The following is a 21,328-nucleotide window of genomic DNA, read 5'->3' on the forward strand; positions in this document are numbered from 1 at the left end:
GCACCCCGAGTCTCGGCATCTCGACGCGTCGCGTCCGGCTGCAGGAATCGCCCCCCTCCCCCGGGCGCCGTCCTCCCGCCGTGGGGGAGCCCGCTGCGCCCCGCCGTCCCCCGGCCCTCGGGTGAGCGCGCCGGGGCTTTGCGCCCCCCACCCCACCCCCGCCGTGGGACTCAGGACGCCCCGTCAGCGTGGACGCCGGTGCCTTGGCCCTCGGAGCCTGCCACGGTCGCGGGCCTGAGCTGTCTGGTCTCAGATTCCCCCCGACTTTTCTCCTGTCTGCCATCCTAGATTGCTGCCTGTCATTGTTCTCGCTGCCAAATGGGGGTGCTTTGTGAAGGCTGCCAAGTTGGGGCGTGCTCTCTTGCTCGCCGTTTCCCAACAAAACAAGGCCTCTCGGGCTGACCCCGGACCCCCCGGGCTCCCCCGGACCCCAGCTCTGACTTCAGGCCGACGCGCTGATTTTTTTTTTCTTTTTCTTTCTTTCTTACCTTGTAGTATTTTATTGTACCAGGAGCCACGCCCTGGTTTCTTAAAGGCGCGGCGCACTGTTTGGCCACGTGTTTTCCCTGCAGCGGGTGTGTGGGAGGCCTCCCGTGAGCCACCTATCTTTCCCGCCCATTTTCCTGGCACATCCTCCCACCCCCAGCGAGGATTTAGGGATGCCCGTGGGGAGGAAGGTGATCGGGACTGGCAGCAGTGCGGTCCCCATTGCTGCCGCCGCCGCCGCCCACTCCGGGATCCGGCGTTTGGAGACCAGTGAAGGGGCCTCAGCCCAGAGAGACGATGATCCGGAGGAGGAAGGGGAAGAGGACCTGCGAGATGGTGGGGTCCCTTTCTTCATCAACAGAGGTGGTCTGCCGGTGGATGAGGCCACCTGGGAGAGGATGTGGAAGCACGTGGCCAAGATCCACCCTGACGGGGAGAAGGTGGCGCAGAGGATCCGCGGAGCCACGGACCTGCCCAAGGTGAGGCGGGGTGGGCCAGGAAGGAGATGCGCCCAGGTGTTGGTGACCCCAGGGCTAAAAGGGCAAGCCACACACTTCCTCCCACGCATGGGGTCGGGAATTGCCAGCGCATTCCTATTCCAGAACTTACTGTCCACTGCTGCTGGGATCGTTTTATGAGGCCTCCAGGAGGTTCACCCCTTCTGGGGCCGGGTGATTTTTATGGGTAGGACCACAGGTGAAGTAGCAAGCAGATGTGGCTTGAACACCTGTTTGGTTGGTGACACTTGCTAAGACAGAGAACGGTGAGCAGACAGATCAGGAATGACTGTGGAGACAGGGGTGAAAAATTGTTCTCTTGCATGACCTCTCTGAACTCTCCCGAGTCTTCTGAACAACATGGAGTTCGGGCCCCTGTTTTACCGATGCAGAAGCTCCGAGTAGGAAGTCAAGCAGCCACAGGTATAAGTGGTAGGGCTGGGGCTCCATGTTGGGCCTTTGGCCTTCAGGTTCCCAGCTCTGTTGGACACTAGGTTTGGGGGAATTAGGAGTCCTCTGGAGAAGCGTTGGAGGCTTTCCTGCCTTGGTTGGAGCCTTTCCCCAGTGGCACAGCAGCAATCCTCAGTTGTGCCCATGTCATCAAGGAAGACAGAGGCTGTGTCTCACTCATCTTTGTCTCTCCAAGGTCTCCTGGCACAAAAGGTGTATTGTGCATTGGAGGCTGTGTGGGCCATACACTGCCACATGGCAGAGGATGCTCTGATGGGAAGTGAGGGGCAGGGACAATGGTGTTAGTGTAACACAGAGGGGGACAAATGGCCTCTTTGGTTTTCACCAGGTTATTGGTAAAGTCATCAGAAAATGTCTCCGGGTGGGAGGACGGGAATTGGAGGTTAAAAGTTAAGCTGATTCCTAATGTTTCCACAGGGGGGGATGTAGGTTGATGTTAAATGACTGCAGATTATTGTCCCCTAGATTCATAATTTATTTAGTTCGTATATGGCCGTACAGGTTATTCTTAAAATGATCATGGTACTGAATACTCTAAAGCATAAATTTGGCCATCCAGCTCTGATTCTTTCCCCCCACATCCCCACTTGGGATAAACTGGAAGAGAAAGTATTGTCACAAAAGATATGTGCATTAGCTTAGCTCCCCTGCCTGTCTTTGTGGCCTTAGACAAGCTTATTTTAATCACAGTACTCTCATCTGTAAAATGGGGTTGGCTGTGAGGAAGATGGAATGAAAAATCATGTGTTAAGGTACTTGACAAACTTTACAGCCTCCCTTCCCCCCCCCCCCATACTGGTTATAAGCATTCGATTACCTTCTCTCCCTCCCTTCATAAGGAGAGGAGACTGGGTGGCACTCAAAATTTGTGCCAATGAAACGAAAGCCACACACACGTGTCCCATATGGGCAGGTTGGCTGAGCAGACAGCTCTCCAGCCATCTTGCTTATGTCTGGATGGCTTCCTAAAACTCATTGCTCCTGGGGACTGAAAAATCTGTGCTCACGAGGATGGGTCTCGCATATCACCTTCAGTCCTCAGTTTCCGTAAAGACATGAAGGAAGGAGTGAAGCTACTGTGGGAGGGGGTGGAGAGCACTCTGCTCAGGTAGAGGGAAATTCATAAGAAGTTCGGGATATTTTGAAATAGCTCCTCTTCAAGTCTTTGGGAAGGAAAGCAGGTGCTTTCCTTCCATGGTGCAGAGCAGAAAGGAGTGGATCAAGTTCCAGTCTGAGAGGTGTGAGGAACCCTAGGAGGCTTTCAAGAAGGGCAGCTGTGGCTGGGTGTCGGTCCGCCAGCTGCAGAGACACTCCACCCTGAATGACCACGCAGGTGGGGCTGGCACAGAGGCACCTGCAGTGGCTGTGCTCGGGTGAGCCCCCAAAGGGCTTTGTTGGGACTGCACAATGTCTTTAAAGACTGCATGAGCCAGAAGTTAAAATTGGAAGATTTCGCACATAAGGATTCAGGGTTCTGGCATCTTTACAGAAAATGAGATTGGAATGGAGAATCTGCCATCCTACATGGCTGCTGGCAGCTGGGGCTGGAGAGAGATTCTCTTTCCCCTATTTTGCCACAAGCCACCCCCACCTTCACTCCCCACCTTCCCAGCTTTCCTTCCTGGTTTGTGACCTGCCAGGTTTCTGCAGTCAGCTGAATCCTGAAGCTTCAGGGTTGTGTGGCTAAAGGAGAGCGCTCTAGAGTAAGAGCCACTGTGTTCAAATCTTTGCTCTTTCATAACTTCTGTGTGGAAGGTATGCAATCAATCTCCTTACCTCTTGCTCTCCCTAGCTAGCAATTGGGCACAATGGCAACGCCAGCTGCAGTGGAGGTTGACAGGAAGTGGTCATGTAAATATGTGATGTCTCATTAGGTGAGCATCTAATAGGTGCCTAGTAATGAAAAGGAGTGGGCATGCCGCAGTGGGCATAAATACTTGGGGAAAGAGCCTCTGTAAGGATGACAGTGATCTGGCAAATGACTCGTCACTAGAAGGACCTCAATGCCTGCAGCCCTTTATGCTCTCCTGGATACTAGTCTCTCTGTGTTGCAAGCCGCCATCACCTCTACACAGCCATTTATCCAAACTCAGTAGCTAAAGGTCTGACTGTGGGTCTGGTGACTGATACCTGCAGAATGGGAACTGGGATGTCTCTGAAAGGGTCACATTGTCTGGGTCCTCTCTTTGGTACACACCAGATGGTTGACAGAAATTGAGTATTCTGTGCCAGGCCCTGTTCTGGGAGTCTTCACGCAGCATCTCAATGTCATTCTGCTACAGTGCCCATTTTAGAAAGTGGGCATCTCAGGCTTGGAGAAGTTCAGGAGTATCATGAAGTCAGAGCTGGGATTCCATAATGGCCAGTGCTTGAACCTGCCCATCTGGGCCCTCCTGCTTCCTGCCCACACATCCAGGTGCAGATGCTTTGCTTTCCCCAGGCCTCCTTATTGGGCTGGCAAGGGAAGCTCCTCCAAGCCAGAGGTTCTAGGCCTCACTGCTGTCGAATCCTGGAGCAAGGGACAAGAGACTCTTGCCCTTGGCAGTTGAAGTGGAACTGTCCCTGAGTACCCCTAAATGTACCCACTTAACTCCATCCCTCAAAGGCAAGGAAAGGTGAGGTGCTGGTGGCTCATGCCTGTAATCCTAGCTATTCGGTAGGCTGAGATCTGAGGATCAGAGTGGGAAGCCAGCCTGGGCAGATAAATCTTGAGAGATTCTTATCTCCAATTTGCCAACAAAAAGCTGAAAGTAAAGGTGTGGCTCCAGTGGTAGAGTATGAGCCTTGCGCAGAACAAACAAAAGCAAGCGATGCTCAAGGCCAGGAGTTCAAGCCCCAGTACTTGGTCCCAAAAATAAAAGTCAAGGAAGTTTCCCCCTCATTTCAGTGGTAGGAATACAGGGCTTATGGGACAATCCTGACAACCAGGCACAAACTGGCTTGGTCATCTAGACACACACTGCCAGTGAGCCAATCCATGGGTTTTGTTTTGTTTGCCAGTCCTGGGGCTTGAACTCAGGGCCTGGGCACTGTCCCTGAGCCTCTTTGGGCTCAAGGCTAGCACTCTACCACCTGAGCCACAGTGCCACTTCTGGCTTTTTCTGAGTGACTTATTGGAGATAAGAGTGTCACAGACTTTTCTGCTCGTGCTGGCTTCAAACTGTGATCCTCAGATCTCAACGTCCTGAGTAGCTAGGATTACAGGTGTGAGCCACCGGCACCCAGCTGCAAACCTATGTTTGCAGTGAACATTTGGGGGTAGGTGGAGTGTAGTTTGCAGGGGTGACATGACTCAAGGAGCTTGCTGGACAGCTCCTTCCAGCTTAGCATAGTCGGTGATGGTGGCCTTTGAGGTCTTCCTTGGGAATCCCAGCTGGATCTTGACTCACCTTCTCACAGAGCCACTGCTTCCTGGGCCCTTGCTCTGGATGGCATGTGCCCATTATACATCCATGGCTCCTGTCTGGCCCTAGCCCAAGCCTGGCTCTCCCGAGTTTGGGTGAATGACTCTTGCACTCAGACTCCCTCCCCAATTTGGAACTTTCCATGGGAGGGTGCCTCGCATTCCTCCAGCTGGCTGGGGCCCCACCTAACAAGCAAGTGGAGATGGCCCTGCCGTGCAGAGAATGCCGCCTGCAGTCAGGTGGCCAGGTGCATGTGCCATGCTGTTGATAGGAAACAGCTTAGTGACGCCTGTAGTATCTTCCCCACCCGGCCGATCAAAAATCCTCCACACAGGGGAGGCCAGCCAGGCCTTTGAAGAGTTCTGGAGTCCAGTTAGCACAGGGTGGGTGGGAGGAAGAAGCCTATTTTCCTCAGGTGACTGTAATATCTGGCAGCAGTTGGAGGAGGGGAGCCATGTGAAAGGGGAAATAGCTTCCCCAGGCGGAGAGGTCGGCTGCGGGAGACAGTGCAAACAGGAAGGAGAGGACTGTCCAACGTGGCAGGAAAGCAAAGGGAGGGACATTTACATCCAGCTGTGACTCGAGCCAGGGCACTTCCCCTCTACATTTCCACCCAGCAAGAGTATCCGCTAGACACTGTTCCTGCGCCCGCCCCTACCCCCACCCCATCTGCAGCACCCCCGGCCTGAGTGTGTGCTGATGGCTCATCTGTCACTTCCCTTCCTGTCTGGGCCCTTGGCAGCCACCATTTCTAAGGTTGTGCCCCGTAGGCTCGGCCTCTCCAGCACTGGCAAGGCAAAAGAGGGAAGGGGCGCATAGCCTCCCCCACACAACCCCACTCTGAGTCTGCACAGGGGCTTCTGATACCCCTTTAAGCTTTTCTTCTTCCTTCACCTGCAAATATAGGAGAACTGTGTGGCCTTGGCCAGCCGGGGGTGGCCTGTGAGGTCTGTCTTCCTTGTGAAGAGTCTGAGGCCAGCTCACAGCTGGCTATGCTGGAGACAGGAAGAGCCCAGAGGGATGAGCCTTGGCCCTGTGGGCCTTGTTCTGCTGTACAGGAAGTCAGTTCTGGAACCCCAGAGGCCCCTCACCGGCGCATCTACCTCTCAACTCCATGGGCCTCTCTTCTCTCCTGGACATTGCCTGATATCTAGGGCACCACCGAGCATCTGCCTCTTCCCATCTGACTCCCAGCAGCCCATTGGCCACAGCCCCTACTGACTCATCCTCGGCCTTCCCTTTCTGGGCTTGGTGCTGGGAAGCCCCTTCCAGTGGGGAGGATGGCCTTGTTGCCCAGTTAGTTGTCTGTACTACTTGGGGTGTGGTGCTGGTGAGAAAAGGAGGTGTTGAAGAGGCCTGAGGCCTTTGTGCCTCGGTGAGACCTCCTGCAAAGTGACCTGGCCCATAGGCATATGGACACAAGCAAACAGACCAAGGTATGGTGTAGGAAGAAGCAGGGTTCCATGGTGTAGCCCATCTGAACAATTCACCCACAGTTTATCAAAATGGAATACTAGGAGGGAGCGAATGAACGAATGGAAGAGAGAGGAAGGTTGGGCTCATATGGTCATAATACTAAATGTGAAAATGGAACTAGGAAACTTAAAGGTGGAGGTGGGATAAACGGAAGGGGGCAATGATGGAAATGGGGGACACTGACCAAGATTGTACTTATAAATGGACAGGTTGACTTAAAAATCCCTTTGTACAGGTATTTAAAGGTAATTTTTAAAGAAAAACAAAAAAGAAAAGAAAGATATGCCCCACATCCTGTGACTAGAGGTCTTTCTTTGTCCCCAGATTCCCATACCGAGTGTGCCTACTTTCCAGCCAACGACGCCTGTCCCTGAGCGCCTGGAAGCCGTGCAGCGCTACATCAGGGAGCTGCAGTATCCTCTGGTCCACAGCTGTGGCCACCATTGGCTGGAAGGCCCCAAAGCCTAAGGGGGGGCTCGTTTCAGACAAGGCTGGAAAGAGCTCAGCAGAGCCACCTCCCTCCCCAACTCCTGAGACTCCATTACCAGCTATCTCTGTGGCTCTGTGTTTCCTGAAGCTGAGAGGAATTGTTTATGTCTGATGAATGCTGGACCTTCTTGCTCTCTCTCTCTCTCTCTCTCTCTCTCTCTCTCTCTCTCTCTTTCTCTGTGGGGGGGGGGGCTAAGAGAGGGAAATGACTCTGAGCAACTAGCTAGGGAGGAGATGGCCTCAGCCCTAGGACTATTGAAAATCTGGCTTTAAAGGTAAAGGAGAAAAAGGACCATATGCTCTGGGAGGCCACTTCTTGGAATTTTCTCCTGACACCTGCCTCTTTCTTCCCTCACAAGAGGGCGGCTGCCAATCTACAAAGAGCTGGGCCCCCCAGTCCCCATTCTCCTGAGTCCTCTCGCAGGGGCCTCCAGCCTGAACCTCACCCCAGAGCTATTTCCTGGCCCCGCTCCTTCCTGTCCTGCAGGAGTTCAAGGGATGAGAACTGGGTGTGGGTACCCTGTGGGGAAAGGCCAGGCAGGTGACTGAAAATGCCACGAGGGGAAATGGCGGGCTGTAACTCAACTCCTGGTCTTCTCTTTGCTCCCATTGCTTCTTAGCCATTGGGGAAAAGCCTGGCTCAGTATTCTGTCCCCGGAAGGGAGGCCAGGAAAAAAACCAAGGGGCAAAGATAAGAGGAAGAAGGAAAGGGAACTAGAGGGAGAAGGAGAAGCTCCGTGCCGGGCCCTCCTTTCCCCTCCTGGAGAGCCAAGCCCTGAGTGTCACCCAAGGCCCTCTGAGGCAGACACTATGGGATCCTTTTCCAGCCTGTATTCAGAGGCTGCTGGGCTCCAGGGTCTAGGGAAAGGCTGGGGAGGGGGGTGAGGAGTAGGAGAGAAGGGACACCCTCTTTCAGACCAAACCAGAAAGCCCTTAACTGGTACCCACAGGTACAATCACACAGGGACACAGTTCTTTGAAATTAAGAAGAGCAGACCTCTGACAGGGTAAGTATGGAAACCTATCTCCCAACCCTGCTCATAGTAACCCCAGGCTGAGTTGAACGGGAGAAGGGGCTGGGGGTGGGGAGTCTGCTCTAGTTTGCTGTTAAGTAGCATCTTAGAGAGCATATGGGGACTCTCACAAAGGAAGTCCATGGGGTGGGTATCACCCTGGGTCCCTAAGGATGTCATAAAGAAGAAAAACCTATCACAGATGGACAGTGGAACTACCAGGAAAAAAGGAGGGAAAGCCAGAGGCTGAGTCTAGGGACTCTGCCCAGAGAAACGGCAGCCTTAAAACTCCTGGGTGTTAAAAGTTCATGTGAGGGCTGGGAATATGGCCTAGTGACAAGAGTGCCTGCCTCGTATACATGAAGCCCTGGATTCAATTCCCTAGCACCACATATATAGGAAACGGCCAGAAGTGGTGCTGTGGCTCAAGTGGCAGAGGGCTAGCCTTGAGCAAAAACAGAAGCCAGGGACAGTGCTCAGGCCCTGAGTCCAAGGCCCAGGACTGGCCAAAAAAAAAAAAAGTTCATGTGAGCCAGGTGCCAGCAGCTCACACCAAGAACCCTAGCTACTCAAGAGGTTAAGATCTAAGGATCATGGTTCAAAGCCAGCCCTGGGCAAGAAAGACCAGGAGACTCTTATCTCAGTTAACCACTTAAAAACCAGAAGTGAGCTGGGTGCTGGTGGCTTATCCTTGTAGCCCCAGCTACTCAAGAGGTGTTATGCCTAGATTTCGGGTCCCCAAAGACCACCAACGAGCTGATTCTGATGCAAAAGCACAAAAGTCTTTATTGCAAGTTCAAGCCTGGACTCTCATCCGTCACCAACGCAGCAGATCTGCACTGAGAGCCCTGACCCTCAGATAGGCAGGGTTTTTATTGTGATTACAAAAGAGGCAGGGTATTTCCAACTTGGCAGACACTTGGTTGGATGGCATTTAGCAAGCAAGTCTTGTCCTATTTCTATTGGCTATCTACCCTTTCAGTTATCTATTTTGGCTTTGATATCAGGAACTGGCCTTGATATCAGGAACTGACAGCAGGTGGTCACATAGCACTGATGCAGGGGTAGAGCAAGTCACAAATGGGTTAAGCAAGCCGTTTACAGAAACAGAATTTTGTGGTCAGACTGACCTAGTACCAACCTTATTTTAACAATTGCTACCATGTTTTCCCATTACCACTAAGCAAGCTTGAGTGGGCTAAAACAATCCAATACTCAATCATAAGTAAACCAACCCAACAGTTACCATGGCATTACTACTACTATTATGGTTATTTCTATAGTCTATGACTATGATTATTTTTTACTGTCCATTACTATGGTTGCTACCTAGGTACAGAGGGGAAGAAGGGCTACCTATATTTTTAAATGTCAAACTATAAGAAACGTCTCACGGGTGGGGATGCAGCCCTCTAGCATGGAGTCAACACCAGACTTTAGAAGCTGTTATAATTCTATCACTAAAACATATTTAGTCATTCAGGTTCTCTGGTTAGCCCTTACAGAGGCTGAGGATCTGAGATCACAGTTCGAACCCAGCCTTGGCAGGAAAGTCCGTGAGATTCTTATCTCCAACAAACTATGCCCCCCCCCCCCCCGCCAAAAAGCCAGAAGTAGAGCTGTGCTCAAGTGGTAGAGTGCTGACCATAAACAAAACAAAAAAGAAGAAGCAACAGCAGCTCAGGGATAGCACCCAGGCCCTGGGTTCAAGCTCCAGACCAGACCCCCAAGTGAATTGTCCATGTCTCTCCATGTGTACTCTGTGTTTGCTTTTTCAAGAAAGATGCTTTAAATGGTTACCTCATTGCCCCCTTTCAGAGCCCCTGGGTAGAACCCCGTCTTCCTGCCAAGCTGTGCTCTGGTTTTGCAGCTGCTGAATGCCAGGGTCCCTCGGGATTTGGCAGGAGATGCTGGAGTCCAGGCAGCCTCCTGGGCCCAGCCCCAGGGCTGAGGGCAGCATTCAGGGAGGAAGGAGGAGCCAGCCCTGGAGGACTGGCTGTCTGGAAATGGCCTGAATTCCAAGTTCAGGAGCAGCGGCGGCCAGCTCTGAAAGGGGAACACTTGCCATCAGTCAGCAAGTTCATCCCGAAGTGCAGCTGAGTGAGGAGTGTACACTGTACTCTAGAGGGGACAAGATCAATGCCAACACCTCCACCTCCAACTCCACTGCCTTGTAAGGCCCCTGAGGCACAGTGGTGCTCAAGGCCCAGCCTCCATTCATGCATCCCTCCCCTGGAGGTCTTTGAGCTGTAGCCTGTGTGGGAAGAGGAAGTGAAAGGAGGGAAGGGAATGGGAAGTAGATCTCCTTCCTGATGGTCCCCGGCTGTCTCTCCCACCTTCTCATGCTCCAGACTTGGGCTAGAGGAGAGGAGGACTGAGCCTAGACTGAGGGCAGCTTAGAGATGAGACTCTGTTCGTTTCCCTCTTCCCCACCAGAAGGGGCTAAAGGTGTTTTTCTTAGAGCTCTGCCTCCCTTCTCATAGGCTGATGGACCTGGCCAAGGAAATGACCAAAGAGGCTCTGCCAATCAAATGTCTGGAAGCCGTGATCCTGGGAATGTATCCTTCCTGTGGCATGGGATAGCTTCCTGCTCTGGAAGAGGGAAGAGGTGGGGTGTGAGGGAGGACCAGGGCTCTCCCCAGGTAGTCCTACATCTGGCCCTTTGGTGAAGGAGCCTCTAAGTTGAGGAACCTCTCCTGGGTGAAGAAGCCTCTGAAAGGATGGGGAAATTACCCTAAGATGGAATGGCCTGATGGGCTCAGGACCCAGGCCTCGCCTGCTACCTTCCCAGGCTTCCTGGGCCATTTTGGGCCAGACAGTCTGAGAGAGAAAAGCAGCCCAGAGGCCCAGTGTTGGCACATCTAGGACATGCATGTTTATGTAGAATCTTGGAAGCAAAGATGTGCACAGGGTTTCCCAGCCAGTGCCCCAAGGACAGAAGTAGGCCCGTTGCTGAGTCAGCAGCTTTGGTCACCATGGGGACAGACAAGCTCCCAGGAGGGGCTGCCCTCCACAGAGCCCCTAATGGGTTTTTTTTTTTGTTTGTCTGCTTGCTTTTTATAAAACATTGAAGCTTATACAAGCAGAGCAATGTCATGAATTCCTGTGGGCCCCTTACTCAGCTTCCCAGATCAAGGCCAGTAGCATTTATCCCCCTTCCCCATCATAACCACCATGTTCCCTGCTCCAGCCTTTGAACATGTCAGTCACCCAGGAGCAGGCAGCCATCTTAGAACTCAGAGGAACGCAGGCTAGGGGGTGGGGAAGAGGAGGAGCCTAATAGAACAAGTGATCTGCACCCCCTAGGACCTGCACTGGGAAGCAAAGAGCCTGCTTTCCAGAGGGGCTGTGATCTAAGGGGTCACTTGCCCACTTGTACTTACCTTAGGTTTGCACAGAGACTTTTGCAGAGGTCCTGCATCATGGCAGTCATTTGTAACTGGGCAGAACCATTTTCAAGAGCCCTGCCAGTGTTGCCCCATTTATATAGAACTTTTTGTTAGTTTAATCTATCCACACATTCATTGTGCACACAGGCACAACCTACTCTAGGCAAGACCAAAGTTTCAAGACCATTTTGGGGTTACCTGCTAGTTTTGGGGCACAAAGAAAACAGGAGCAGTTCCCTCTCTGGGTGGAGGGACCCTCTCGAGTGTCATCATTGTCCCAAAACATTGTGAGCCCCTGCAGGGGGCTGCTGTGTATTTCTTTCGTGCCAAGAACCCAGGCTCAGTGAGCACCGGTAAGTCAGCTTGGGTGTGTGTGTGTGTGTGTGTGTGTGTGTGTGTGTGTGTGTGTGTGTGTGTGTTTATCTTCAGATAGTTGTAGAGAAGAGTTTTGATTGAACATGTCCACTTACGTGTCCAATGCAACTTGATCAGTGTCACCTCTTCCAACATTCTTCAGCTTGGCTCTTGGCGGTAGGTAATATGCCTCAGAGCACTGACTTTGGGCTCTGACTGAGCTGGACTGGAATCCTGCCTCTCTCACTTGCTGTGTGACCACTGACTGAGCCCCTCAACATCTCTGAGCCTCAGAGTCCTTCCTCTTCTAAAGGAGGTGCGGGGGGGGGGCATAATGGTAGTATCTGTAGGAGAGTCACTGGGCCCCTGAGTTAGTCATGCATGGGAGGCACAATGTCTGTAAATAGTGGCTGCTCCCCATTTGTACCCATGATCTCAGACCCACGTATTCAAGAAGTCTACTGAGTCACTGTGACGTGCTGGCTCTGTGCTGGGCCCTGGAGAAATAGCGGACATGACAGCCAAGTTCCCTTCCCTGCCTGTGAGAAGCTTACATTCTAGTGGGGGAACCAGGAGAAGCAAGGAAACCAAGAAAGGAGGGAAATCCAGATCGTGCTGTAAGGAGTGCTACAGACTTGCTTTAGAAAAGGAAGAGGGATGCCAGCCAAGCCTGTGGCCTGGGCAGAAGAGGAGCCCTCAGGGGCGGGCCCGCGGGGCTGGACCGGGAGAGGAGTGGGAGGAGGAGTGGTGTGACAGGCCGGACTGGGCGTGGAGCTGATCATGGCGGGCCTCTCAGCTGTGGCGAGGCTCTTGATTCTATTTAAGAGCAGTGGAGCGGAGAGGGGAGGCGAGAGGAGGGGAGGCAGAACAGAACTGTCTGCATCAGTCAGGAACTCCATGAGTGAAAGAGGAACAATGATTGGGGGGGGGGGGGGCGGTGTCCGGGAGACTGAGCAGCTGAAAAGGGAATGGCTGACGGGAGTGGGTAGAGGAGAAGGGAGAAGGGTAAAGGGAGGGGTGTGGTGTGGTAGGCCTCTCTTGTTCCTGCTCCTGCCACATGTGTGGCCACTCATGACAGTGAAACCTGTTCCTACAGGACTCACTTCATCAAGTGGGTATCAAGTATGTACCAGGTTGGGTGGTAGAGGACAGGAATTTGGGGACAAGCAAGCTGTGGTTCCTGCGTTTCGATGCTGGTGGTCTAGAGGCCCCTAGGGCTCCCGAGTATCCCATGAATGGAGCTGTCCCTGTCCCAGTCCTGGTCAGGCGCCTCTCCTGGCCCTTTCCTTAGCTTGGGTGACTGGCCAGTTACCTCACCAACAGCATGCCCACCCTGGAACGCTTCCCCATCAGCTTCAAGACCTACTTCTCAGGGAACTACTTCCGCCACATCGTGCTGGGAGTGAACTTCGGGGGCCGCTACGGGGCCCTGGGCATGAGCCGCCGCGAGGACCTGATGTACAAGCCGCCCGCCTTCCGCACGCTCAGCGAGCTCGTGCTGGATTACGAGGCCGCCTATGGCCGCTGCTGGCACGTGCTGAAGAAGGTGAAGCTGGGCCAGTGCGTGTCCCACGACCCGCACAGCGTGGAGCAGATCGAATGGAAGCACTCCGTGCTGGACGTGGAAAGGCTGGGCCGCGAGGACTTCCGCAAGGAGCTGGAGCGCCATGCGCGAGATATGCGGCTCAAGGTCAGGCTCCACCTGGATGTGGGGATGGAGGAAAGTGGGGGCTTCGTGGTGTCTGCTTACACCCAGGGTGGGGCTCCAAGCAAAGGTCTCTCCCTGTGATGGTCCTGGGGGAGACAGATCATGGACACAGCTGGGAGCAGAGGAAGCAGCAGGTGAGCTGGTTTTGCACAGCGGCAGGTCTCAGGCTTGAAGACAAGGCAGGGGCCTCTTGTGGTGCTTCAGGCCAGGAGTCGTTGGAGTCAGGGTGGGTTGGTCTGATACCTTGACTTATCTGGGAGAATGGCAGGCAGGGTGGCGAGCAACTTCCGCCAGGCCTCCTGGGCCTCCTGACGTCAGCCCCCAGCCCACTGCCTGCAGTCAACGGTCGGGAAGAGGTCAGAAGAAAGAGGAAAGTCAGACCGTGGAGGACAGCGAGGGCGGTAGTGGAGGTGCGGAGTCTGTTGTACCTACAGCAATTGAGCTAAGGTGCTGAGGTGTCAGCCCATAGAACCCTCCAGAAGACAGAATTTGGGGCTCTCCCTGGGTGTCCCTGGACAGGTGGTAGGGGCCCGCCAGGGCAGCTCCCATGTGTTCAGGCTCTCCTTGTTTCTCTGAGCTGCTACACAATGGCCTTTCCCTCTAGGCACCTCTACAACCAGCTTGGGCTGGCTCGCGTCCCCTTACTTCTCCTGAAAGCTTCCACAAGCCAGCAAGGGGGGACTGGTGGCAGCTGTGTTTAGGTTAGGGAGCTTATAGAGCTTTGCCATAGGCAGTGAGAGGCAGATGGGGCCGGACCTATACCCCCCTGAGGGGCATCAGGTTTGTCACAGGGATCCTTATGGGCTCAGGGAGCCTTCCTCTAGGGCTTATGTGGCAGTGCTCCCCAAGTGTGAAAAAGGGTTATGCTCTACTCATGGGCGCCCCTCTTTGCGAGGGAGGCGGCCCCCAAGTGCTGGTATCTTGATGCTGGGAATAGCAGTATATCAAAGTTGGCAGGTTGGAGCCAGTGGTTAGCGCTCTAGTGCTACGATTCTCAGGTCTCTTCCGCACTAAGGACTCTCGAGTTGTTCTCTCTCCAGCTCCACCCACCCTGCAGCCCGTGTTTTGAACACGCAAGGCAAGATGACCATGCTGCATGAAAGACGATGCATTTTTTTCCTCATCATTTTTTTCCTCCCTTAATCAGAGACAGAGCTATTAGTCTGACTTCTGATCGGCTCAAGATAACCACTGCCATTTTGAAGGTGACAGGACCACGGCTCAGAGCTGAGCAAGGGGGCAGGTCCTTGTCAGGCACCGGTGGAGCTGGCCTGGGTACACGGGCCTTTTCCTGAAAGCATTTTCCAATTTGTGACAGGGGTACAACTCTGCCACTTCTATTTTTTTATAATTTATTTATTAAACAAAAATTTTTTGACAAGGTGTTGTGCAAAAGGGGTACAGTTACATAGTAGAGCAGTGTGTACATTTCTTGTGATATCTTACACCCTGTTTTTCTTTCCCTTCCCTAGGTCAGGTAGACATATATACAATACACAGTGTACCAAAAACGTAGACAGTAGCCTACGCCAAAGGAAATTTGCCTAGGGCTTTAAATGTAATGTCAACAATAGAATTTGCTTATCCTTGTCTTATATGAACGTACATACATAGCTTTTGAGTTATTGTGATCCACTGCGAGGTCTATTTTTGACCTTTATATGTTGAGTAATTGTTTGGTTTTAGTTATATAATGTAAGGTCGCTGACCCAAACCTGTGGGAAATACCATTTGACAAGAAGTTTTTGGTTTCACAGACCTGGTCTCTACTGTCTCCCCCTCCCCCCACCTTAACAGTTATATATCAAGGAGATCATGCCCGTTTGTTTTCTGTGTTCTAGGCTTGTCTCGCTCAACATTATTTGTTCAAGTTCTGACCATTTCCCTGCGAATACCAATATTTCACCGTTCCTAATCGCTATGTAGTATTCCATTGTGTATAGGTACCATATTTTTGGATCCACTCATCTGTGGAGGGGCATCTGGGTTGTTTCCATATTTTGGCTATTGTGAATTGTGCAGCGATAAACATGGAAGTGCAGATGTCTTTTTGATATCTTGGGACCTGATGTTTAGGATAGATGCCTAGGAGTGGTATGGCTGGGTCATAGGGTAGGTCTATGTTGAGCTTTTGGAGGAACCTCCATACTGTTCTCCAAAGTGGTTGTACTAATTTGCACTCCCACCAACAATGGAGAAGGGTTCCTCTTTCCCCGCACCCCCTCCAGCATTTGTTGTTGCCTGCAACTCTGCCACTTCTGAATGACTTTCAGACCTAGTGGGGAAGGGATAGTCCTGATGAAGAGCCACTTCCCTAGTGGCTTTGGTGCCTGGAGATAGGTTGGGGAAGAACCCCCACCCCCCACCACCAGACAGAGGTCCCTGAGGCTCTCTGGGCCCTGTCTAGGACAGCCTCCAGGGACTCATGGCTCTCCACAGGGCACGGCCGGGCAAGGCAGGGCAGGGCAGGGGGGCTCTGGGCCAGCCCTGGAGTATACTTTCCTTTCTTTCTTCTACCTAGATTGGCAAAGGGACAGGACCTCCTTCTCCTACCAAGGACCGGAAGAAAGATGTTTCCTCCCCACAGCGGGCCCAGTCCAGCCCGCACCGCAGGAACAGCCGCAGTGAGAGACGGTAAAAGAAGGGACTTGGGGCGGGGGTGGAGGGGGAAGACACAAAAGGTGTTCTGCCTCTGCTCTCTTCCCAAAGGGACATGCTTTTGCATTGACATCCCTCACAGTAACTTGGTACCATTTCCTCACAGAAGCCCCCTCCACTGGCCCCCTGGGTACCCTGTGTTGACTGGCAGGATCCCAACAGCAAGTCTGAGACAGAAGTAGAGGACTGTGTAGGAGCGGGGACTGGATGGGCTCTTGAAGTTCCAAACTCTCCCTCAGTCTGCTCAGGTTCAACATGACCTGTGGCTCCATGCTTCCCCGGGTAGGTGATTTTGAAGACACGAACACAGCTTTTGTCTGGCACCAAAAAAAAAAGCCATTAAAATACCAAGCCTTGTGCCCTGATCCCATCCCTGTATATTACTGGGCTTTAAATGCAATTGCCACTCAGAGGCTACCTCTGAATTAAGGAGTACCGAGCAGAGTCTGGCACCAGAATATCCACCATTGACCTGAGTCCCCTCAGGAAGATGTATACTGGAAGCTGTTATCCCCACCTTCCCACCCCGTTAGCTAACCTCACACGAAAGGCAAGAGGCATACGAGAGACAACGTGCCTCGCACTGCAGAGAGCAGGATGGCCAGCCTGAGTGTCACGCTGCTTCCTGTCCTCTGCTGCCGCCCTGCAGAATGGAGGGGGAGATGAGGAGGGCCATTTCCCTGCTAACCACCCACTCCCCTCCTGTTCTCCTCTTCCTCCCTGTAGGCCCTCGGGTGAGAAGAAGCCTCCAGAGCCCAAAGCCATGCCAGACCTCAATGGGTACCAGATCCGAGTGTGAGGTGGATGCCAGCACTGCAGACCCTGTCCTGCTCCTGGAGGCCAGGATCCACCTGTTAGAACCTGCCTCACCAAGGGCAGGGGCTGGCGATGGGGCAAAGCCAGAGGCTACAGGCAGGGTGCGCTGCAGCTCCGTCCTCAGGCTGCTCCCTTCCCAGTGGAGCCAAGCCCCTAACTTTGGGCCAAGAAGCAGTTAGTATTTTCTGTGGAATCTTTAGCTCTAAGACTGATGTTTAAGGTATTTGGGGGAAAAGGACAAACGGATGTGCTGATGGCTCGAGGAGGGCAATGCTTAGAGACCTGAGAGCCATGGAGTCGGGTGGGAAAGGCGTGTTGGTCCTGGCCCCTGCTCCTCTGTAACTATCCATGGGCAATCGCCCACCCCCACGAGTCAGTAGGGGAAGGTGGGGTAGGGTGGAGGCGTTTGTTTCTCCCAGCAAGGCCTGTCCTGGCAGCATCTTGACCAAGGGAACTGGAAGCAGGGTAGGATCCTTCCTCAGAAAGGTCTGGGTGGCCCATAATCAGGAAGCTTGCTGCTGGCCACATCTGCCCAAGAACCAGCCTGTGGGCCTGGAGTGCCCTGGAGCGCCCTGCCCTGCCCATGGCACCACAGGCAGTATTGTATGAGCCTGGCCCACAGCCACTTGAGCAACCACAGGGGAAGAGGCTTCTGCCTCTAGCACCCCAGGGGCCCCCGAGCAGAGGGTCTGGGCTTTGCAGAGCTTCCGGAGTTGCACTATGGACAATGTGATTGTGCAGACCAAGTAGACCTTGATGCCATGGCTGGGCACAAGGTAACAGCAGGAAACACTCAGGCCTGGATCATTCCTCTGGCAATGTCTGAAATGGGCTCTGCTGCCCACCCTGCCACCTGCCACCTCGGCCCTTACTGAGGAAATCAAGACAACCCAGGATGCCTGTGCCCCAGGCCCACCTCTTCTGCTTTCAAAGCCCATCCAGGGGTGGGTGGCAATGATGGCTCTAAACACGTGTGGCAGGTCCTTGGGGGCTCTTGTATCTACCTAAGAGCTGCCCATACAGCAGGAATCATCCACATCCTGCAACTGAGGCACGTGGTGGAAGGGTTAAGATGATGTGGAGAGGAGATGGCAAGAGGAGGGGGGCGGGTTCTGGGCTCCAAAGAGGAAGGACAGAGTCTGAGAACTGGGGGTGTAAGTGAGAAGGGATGTGGGAAGGAGAGTTTAGGATCAGGCTGTCCTGAGGGCCGGGTTCCCCGACTGCACAGGGAACTGGAATCCAGGTTGTGGAAGGGCTAGGTGAAGTGACCACGGAGGGTTGGTCGGTTGGTTTCCTGAGAGGCTATGGATCAGTAAGGGGCAGCTCAGTAAGGTTGTAGAGGGGATCAGAGGCCTGGATAAGAGAAGAACCAAGTTTGTAAACTCAACATGCCTACAGGAATAGTAGGGGGTACACTGCAGGGCTGCGTGGGGACTGTATCCCAGTAGGAGAGCTACCACTCTTCTGCTGTGCCTACAGTCCTGACCCGGCGGAGCCAGACTGATTTTTTTTTTTTTTTTTTTTTTGAGGCCAGAGCCCAGGTTTTGTATGAGAAGTCTAATTCAATGGTCGGTGACATTGGAGTAGATAGTGCTGAGAAGGACCATCCCCCCACCTGCTCCAGTGCTTTGAGTTGGCAGTGCGACTGTTTTGAGGTTCCCAGGACTGGGTGAGGCAGCTGAGATCCCCGGAGGGGGGCAGCTTCCTGTGTTCATCTTACTTGCACACAAGCCAGAGACCCCATGTAGTTCGTTGCTGGACACCAGAGGGGTGGAGTGGTAGTCATGGTACAGCTGGGCTAGCCAGGTGGTGGCTGGAGGAGCAGGAATGAATGCCCTTGCTGAAGATTTGCTCTCCCAGGCTGCTCCGGGGCTGACGGCTTGTCAGCGCAACAGGTTGTGACCCAGAGCCAGGCCCAGCCGGGTCCAGCCAGAGGCACCCTGAGAAGCCAGCTGGTCAGTTTCTTGCCTCCTTGGTTCATGGGCTCAGTAGGCCCTAGGGCGATGCCTAACCTGTCCCACACACCACCCCCAGCCTGACCAACAAGGGGCATGTGATCCTGACTCCCTATGCCCATGTAGCCCTCCGTGAGTGGGGTCCCCACATTCCCACTCCCACCTATGGAGAAACGGTTCCTACTGGGAAGCAGGAGGCTGAAGCACACAGGGCCTGGATGTGGCTGCTTATCGAAGCCCAAGGGGCTCAGCCACTTCTGGAAATAACAGGGTATTGAGTAGGAGATGTGAGGGGCTAGGAGGAGGAGTCCGTGGACAGAGGAGCCCTAGGGCACCTTCCTTTGAATCCTTGGGTAAGAAGGCAGGATGGAGGCTAGCCCGTTTGCTGACTGTAGGAGAGAGTAGGTCCCCAGCTGTGATCCCCTAGTGCTTGCCCCTCCTGGGCCAAGGCTGGGCCTGTGGAGCTGGCCACAAGCCATAGTGGTGCTTTTTAATTTATTTGCAACTGTTTCTCTTATGTAGCATCCCCTCCTCTCCCCTGGGCTGTTTACATAGGCAGTGCTCCCTGGGGCTGGCCTGGCTGGGAGGCCTTGGGGGAGGCAGAAGCGGGGACTTGGGGCCTTAGTCACCATCCATGCTATCACTGCATCTCACTTCCTGTGAGGGACAGAGGGGCCTGGTTGATAGGACCCCAGCCTCCTCCCATATTCCAATGCAGGCTTGTCCTCGGCTCCTCTGCCCACCCTTCAGAGTGAGGGAGATGCTAGCTGAGGTCAGGGGGAGGGAGAGAAGGCTGCTCAGTGGAGGTGGCCAGGGCGGGGGGGGGGGGGTAAGTGACTGCAGGGTCTCCCCAGAACCCAGAGCCTTGTGCTGGGTGCCAGGCCACAAATGTAAGGAACTAGCATCAGAGAGCCTGTCCCTCTGCCTAGCTACCTGCCAGTCCTCTCCCTCCCTGGCCTCACCACATCCTCATGCCCCCTCTCATTCGTCATGCCAGACATCCTGTCGTCATGTGGGCAAGCAGCAGCCAAGGGTAGAAGCAGCAGCCCGCTGGCCCTGCACAAGATGGGGAAGCCTAGGGCCAGGATGCTGAGAAGCAGCAGCTAACAATGACTTCAAGCCACACTACCATCCCTTCCAGCATGAACTTGACTTCCTGGTTTGGGGAGTTGGGTCTAATTGTGGCTGGTTGAATGCCCAAAGGCCTGTGGGCATGCGTGCCTCGTTTTCCTACCTGGAACGTATTCTGGCTTAGCTGGGGCACCCCACAGACCCGTCCTTGACATGGCATTCCTGGTTTCTGAGGACCAAGCTGGTATGTTAATGGTGTGAAGGGCGGGAGTTGTCCTCTGAAAGGCATGAGTGGGGTGTGGGAAGTCGCCCCACAGGTACCACGGCTTCCCACCAGCATTTCCAGGTAGGCAGGCTACACGGTGCTAGCCACAGGCCCATGGGTAGGACCTCACCCCATCCTGGTGCTCTGGGGTCCCAACCTTCCCTTTATCCAGTCCAACAGAGACGACTTGGGTGTACTTGGCTCTTGGGTCCCATGATGATGGACTGCCCCTCCCCTAAGCCTTGTTGACTGCGGCGTTGTCTTCCCTTTTGTCCTTCTTGTCCTCATATCAGTATTGCCCTTCCCTCTCACTTTTACACCTCATCTCATTCCTGTTCTCACTTTTCCCCTGAAACAAATAAAAGCCTCCCCACCACTAGTTGTGTGGGCTGGGCAGAAATCCCCATACGAGAAACTGTCTCCTTTCACTTGCAAGCTGGGGCTGAGTCTACCTTCTGCCCCCACCAGCAGCACCTCACTGGCTCCAGGAAGTACCTAAGGCGGACGTGAGGGGAACCCAGAACCAGGAAACAGGAAAGCTGCCTGCAGTCACCACAGATCTGGATTCTGGTTCCCATGCTCAGCCTGCCAAAGCCACTCAGGTCTTGTAAGCGCCAATCTGAGAGATCTTCAGGGCAGCTGTAAAGGAGGCTCTTCTCCCTCACACAGTGGGCCCTAGATGTATCCTGAGCCCAGCTGTCTTGCCCTAGCCTGCCATCCATCAGAAACAGGAGGAAGGGGGACATCTCCCGGGAGATGAGCTTACTTTGGGAAGCCATAGGAATGAGGAAACACCTCTAGGTCCACCATTCTCCATTGTCCAGACAAACCCAATGAGTTGAAATCAGATGGAAGTACCTCAAACCCCTCTCCCCATGCCTCTGTTCTTTTAGTTAGCATAAGAGCAAAACCCCAAACTTGTAAGAGAGGAGCTAAGGTGCTACCTATTCACTATTCCAGCCAATCCCCACAGAATCCTAGCTGGAAGTCTAATTTAGCATAGCAAGCCCTCCTTGATGTCAGTGGTGTGGAAGTGACTGGGGTTGGGGACATGGCGCTGGGGAGAGGATAGGCAATCTGCTAGAATCTGTTGCTGGCTTGGCTCTACCATTTCATAGATTTACTTACATTCAGCTAAAACAATACCCCCAAGAGCCTTTCCATAAAAGTAACCACAATGTACATACTTTGGACTGTATAGCCTTGCACAAGGAATGTTGTTTGCACACGTGTGTGTAGACAGGCTCATACAGTGGGTCTGGCAGGCTGGGGAAAG

At 53.6% G+C, this 21,328-nt stretch overlaps 1 protein-coding gene across 1 annotated transcript; it reads left to right on the plus strand.

Annotated features, from left to right (window-relative positions):
• Positions 1 to 226: 226 nt before the first annotated feature.
• Positions 227 to 20,458, plus strand: Vash1 (vasohibin 1). Its single transcript, XM_048362304.1, has 7 exons — positions 227 to 965; positions 6,659 to 6,747; positions 7,774 to 7,830; positions 10,320 to 10,394; positions 12,888 to 13,269; positions 15,809 to 15,921; positions 16,672 to 20,458. The coding sequence occupies exons 1-7, from the start codon at positions 660 to 662 to the stop codon at positions 16,742 to 16,744; spliced, it is 1,095 nt and encodes a 364-aa protein (XP_048218261.1). The 5' UTR covers positions 227 to 659; the 3' UTR covers positions 16,745 to 20,458.
• The last annotated feature ends 870 nt before the right edge of the window (positions 20,459 to 21,328 follow it).

The sequence above is a fragment of the Perognathus longimembris genome, chromosome 14 (assembly GCF_023159225.1).
Source record: "Perognathus longimembris pacificus isolate PPM17 chromosome 14, ASM2315922v1, whole genome shotgun sequence".
Taxonomy (NCBI): Eukaryota; Metazoa; Chordata; class Mammalia; order Rodentia; family Heteromyidae; genus Perognathus; species Perognathus longimembris.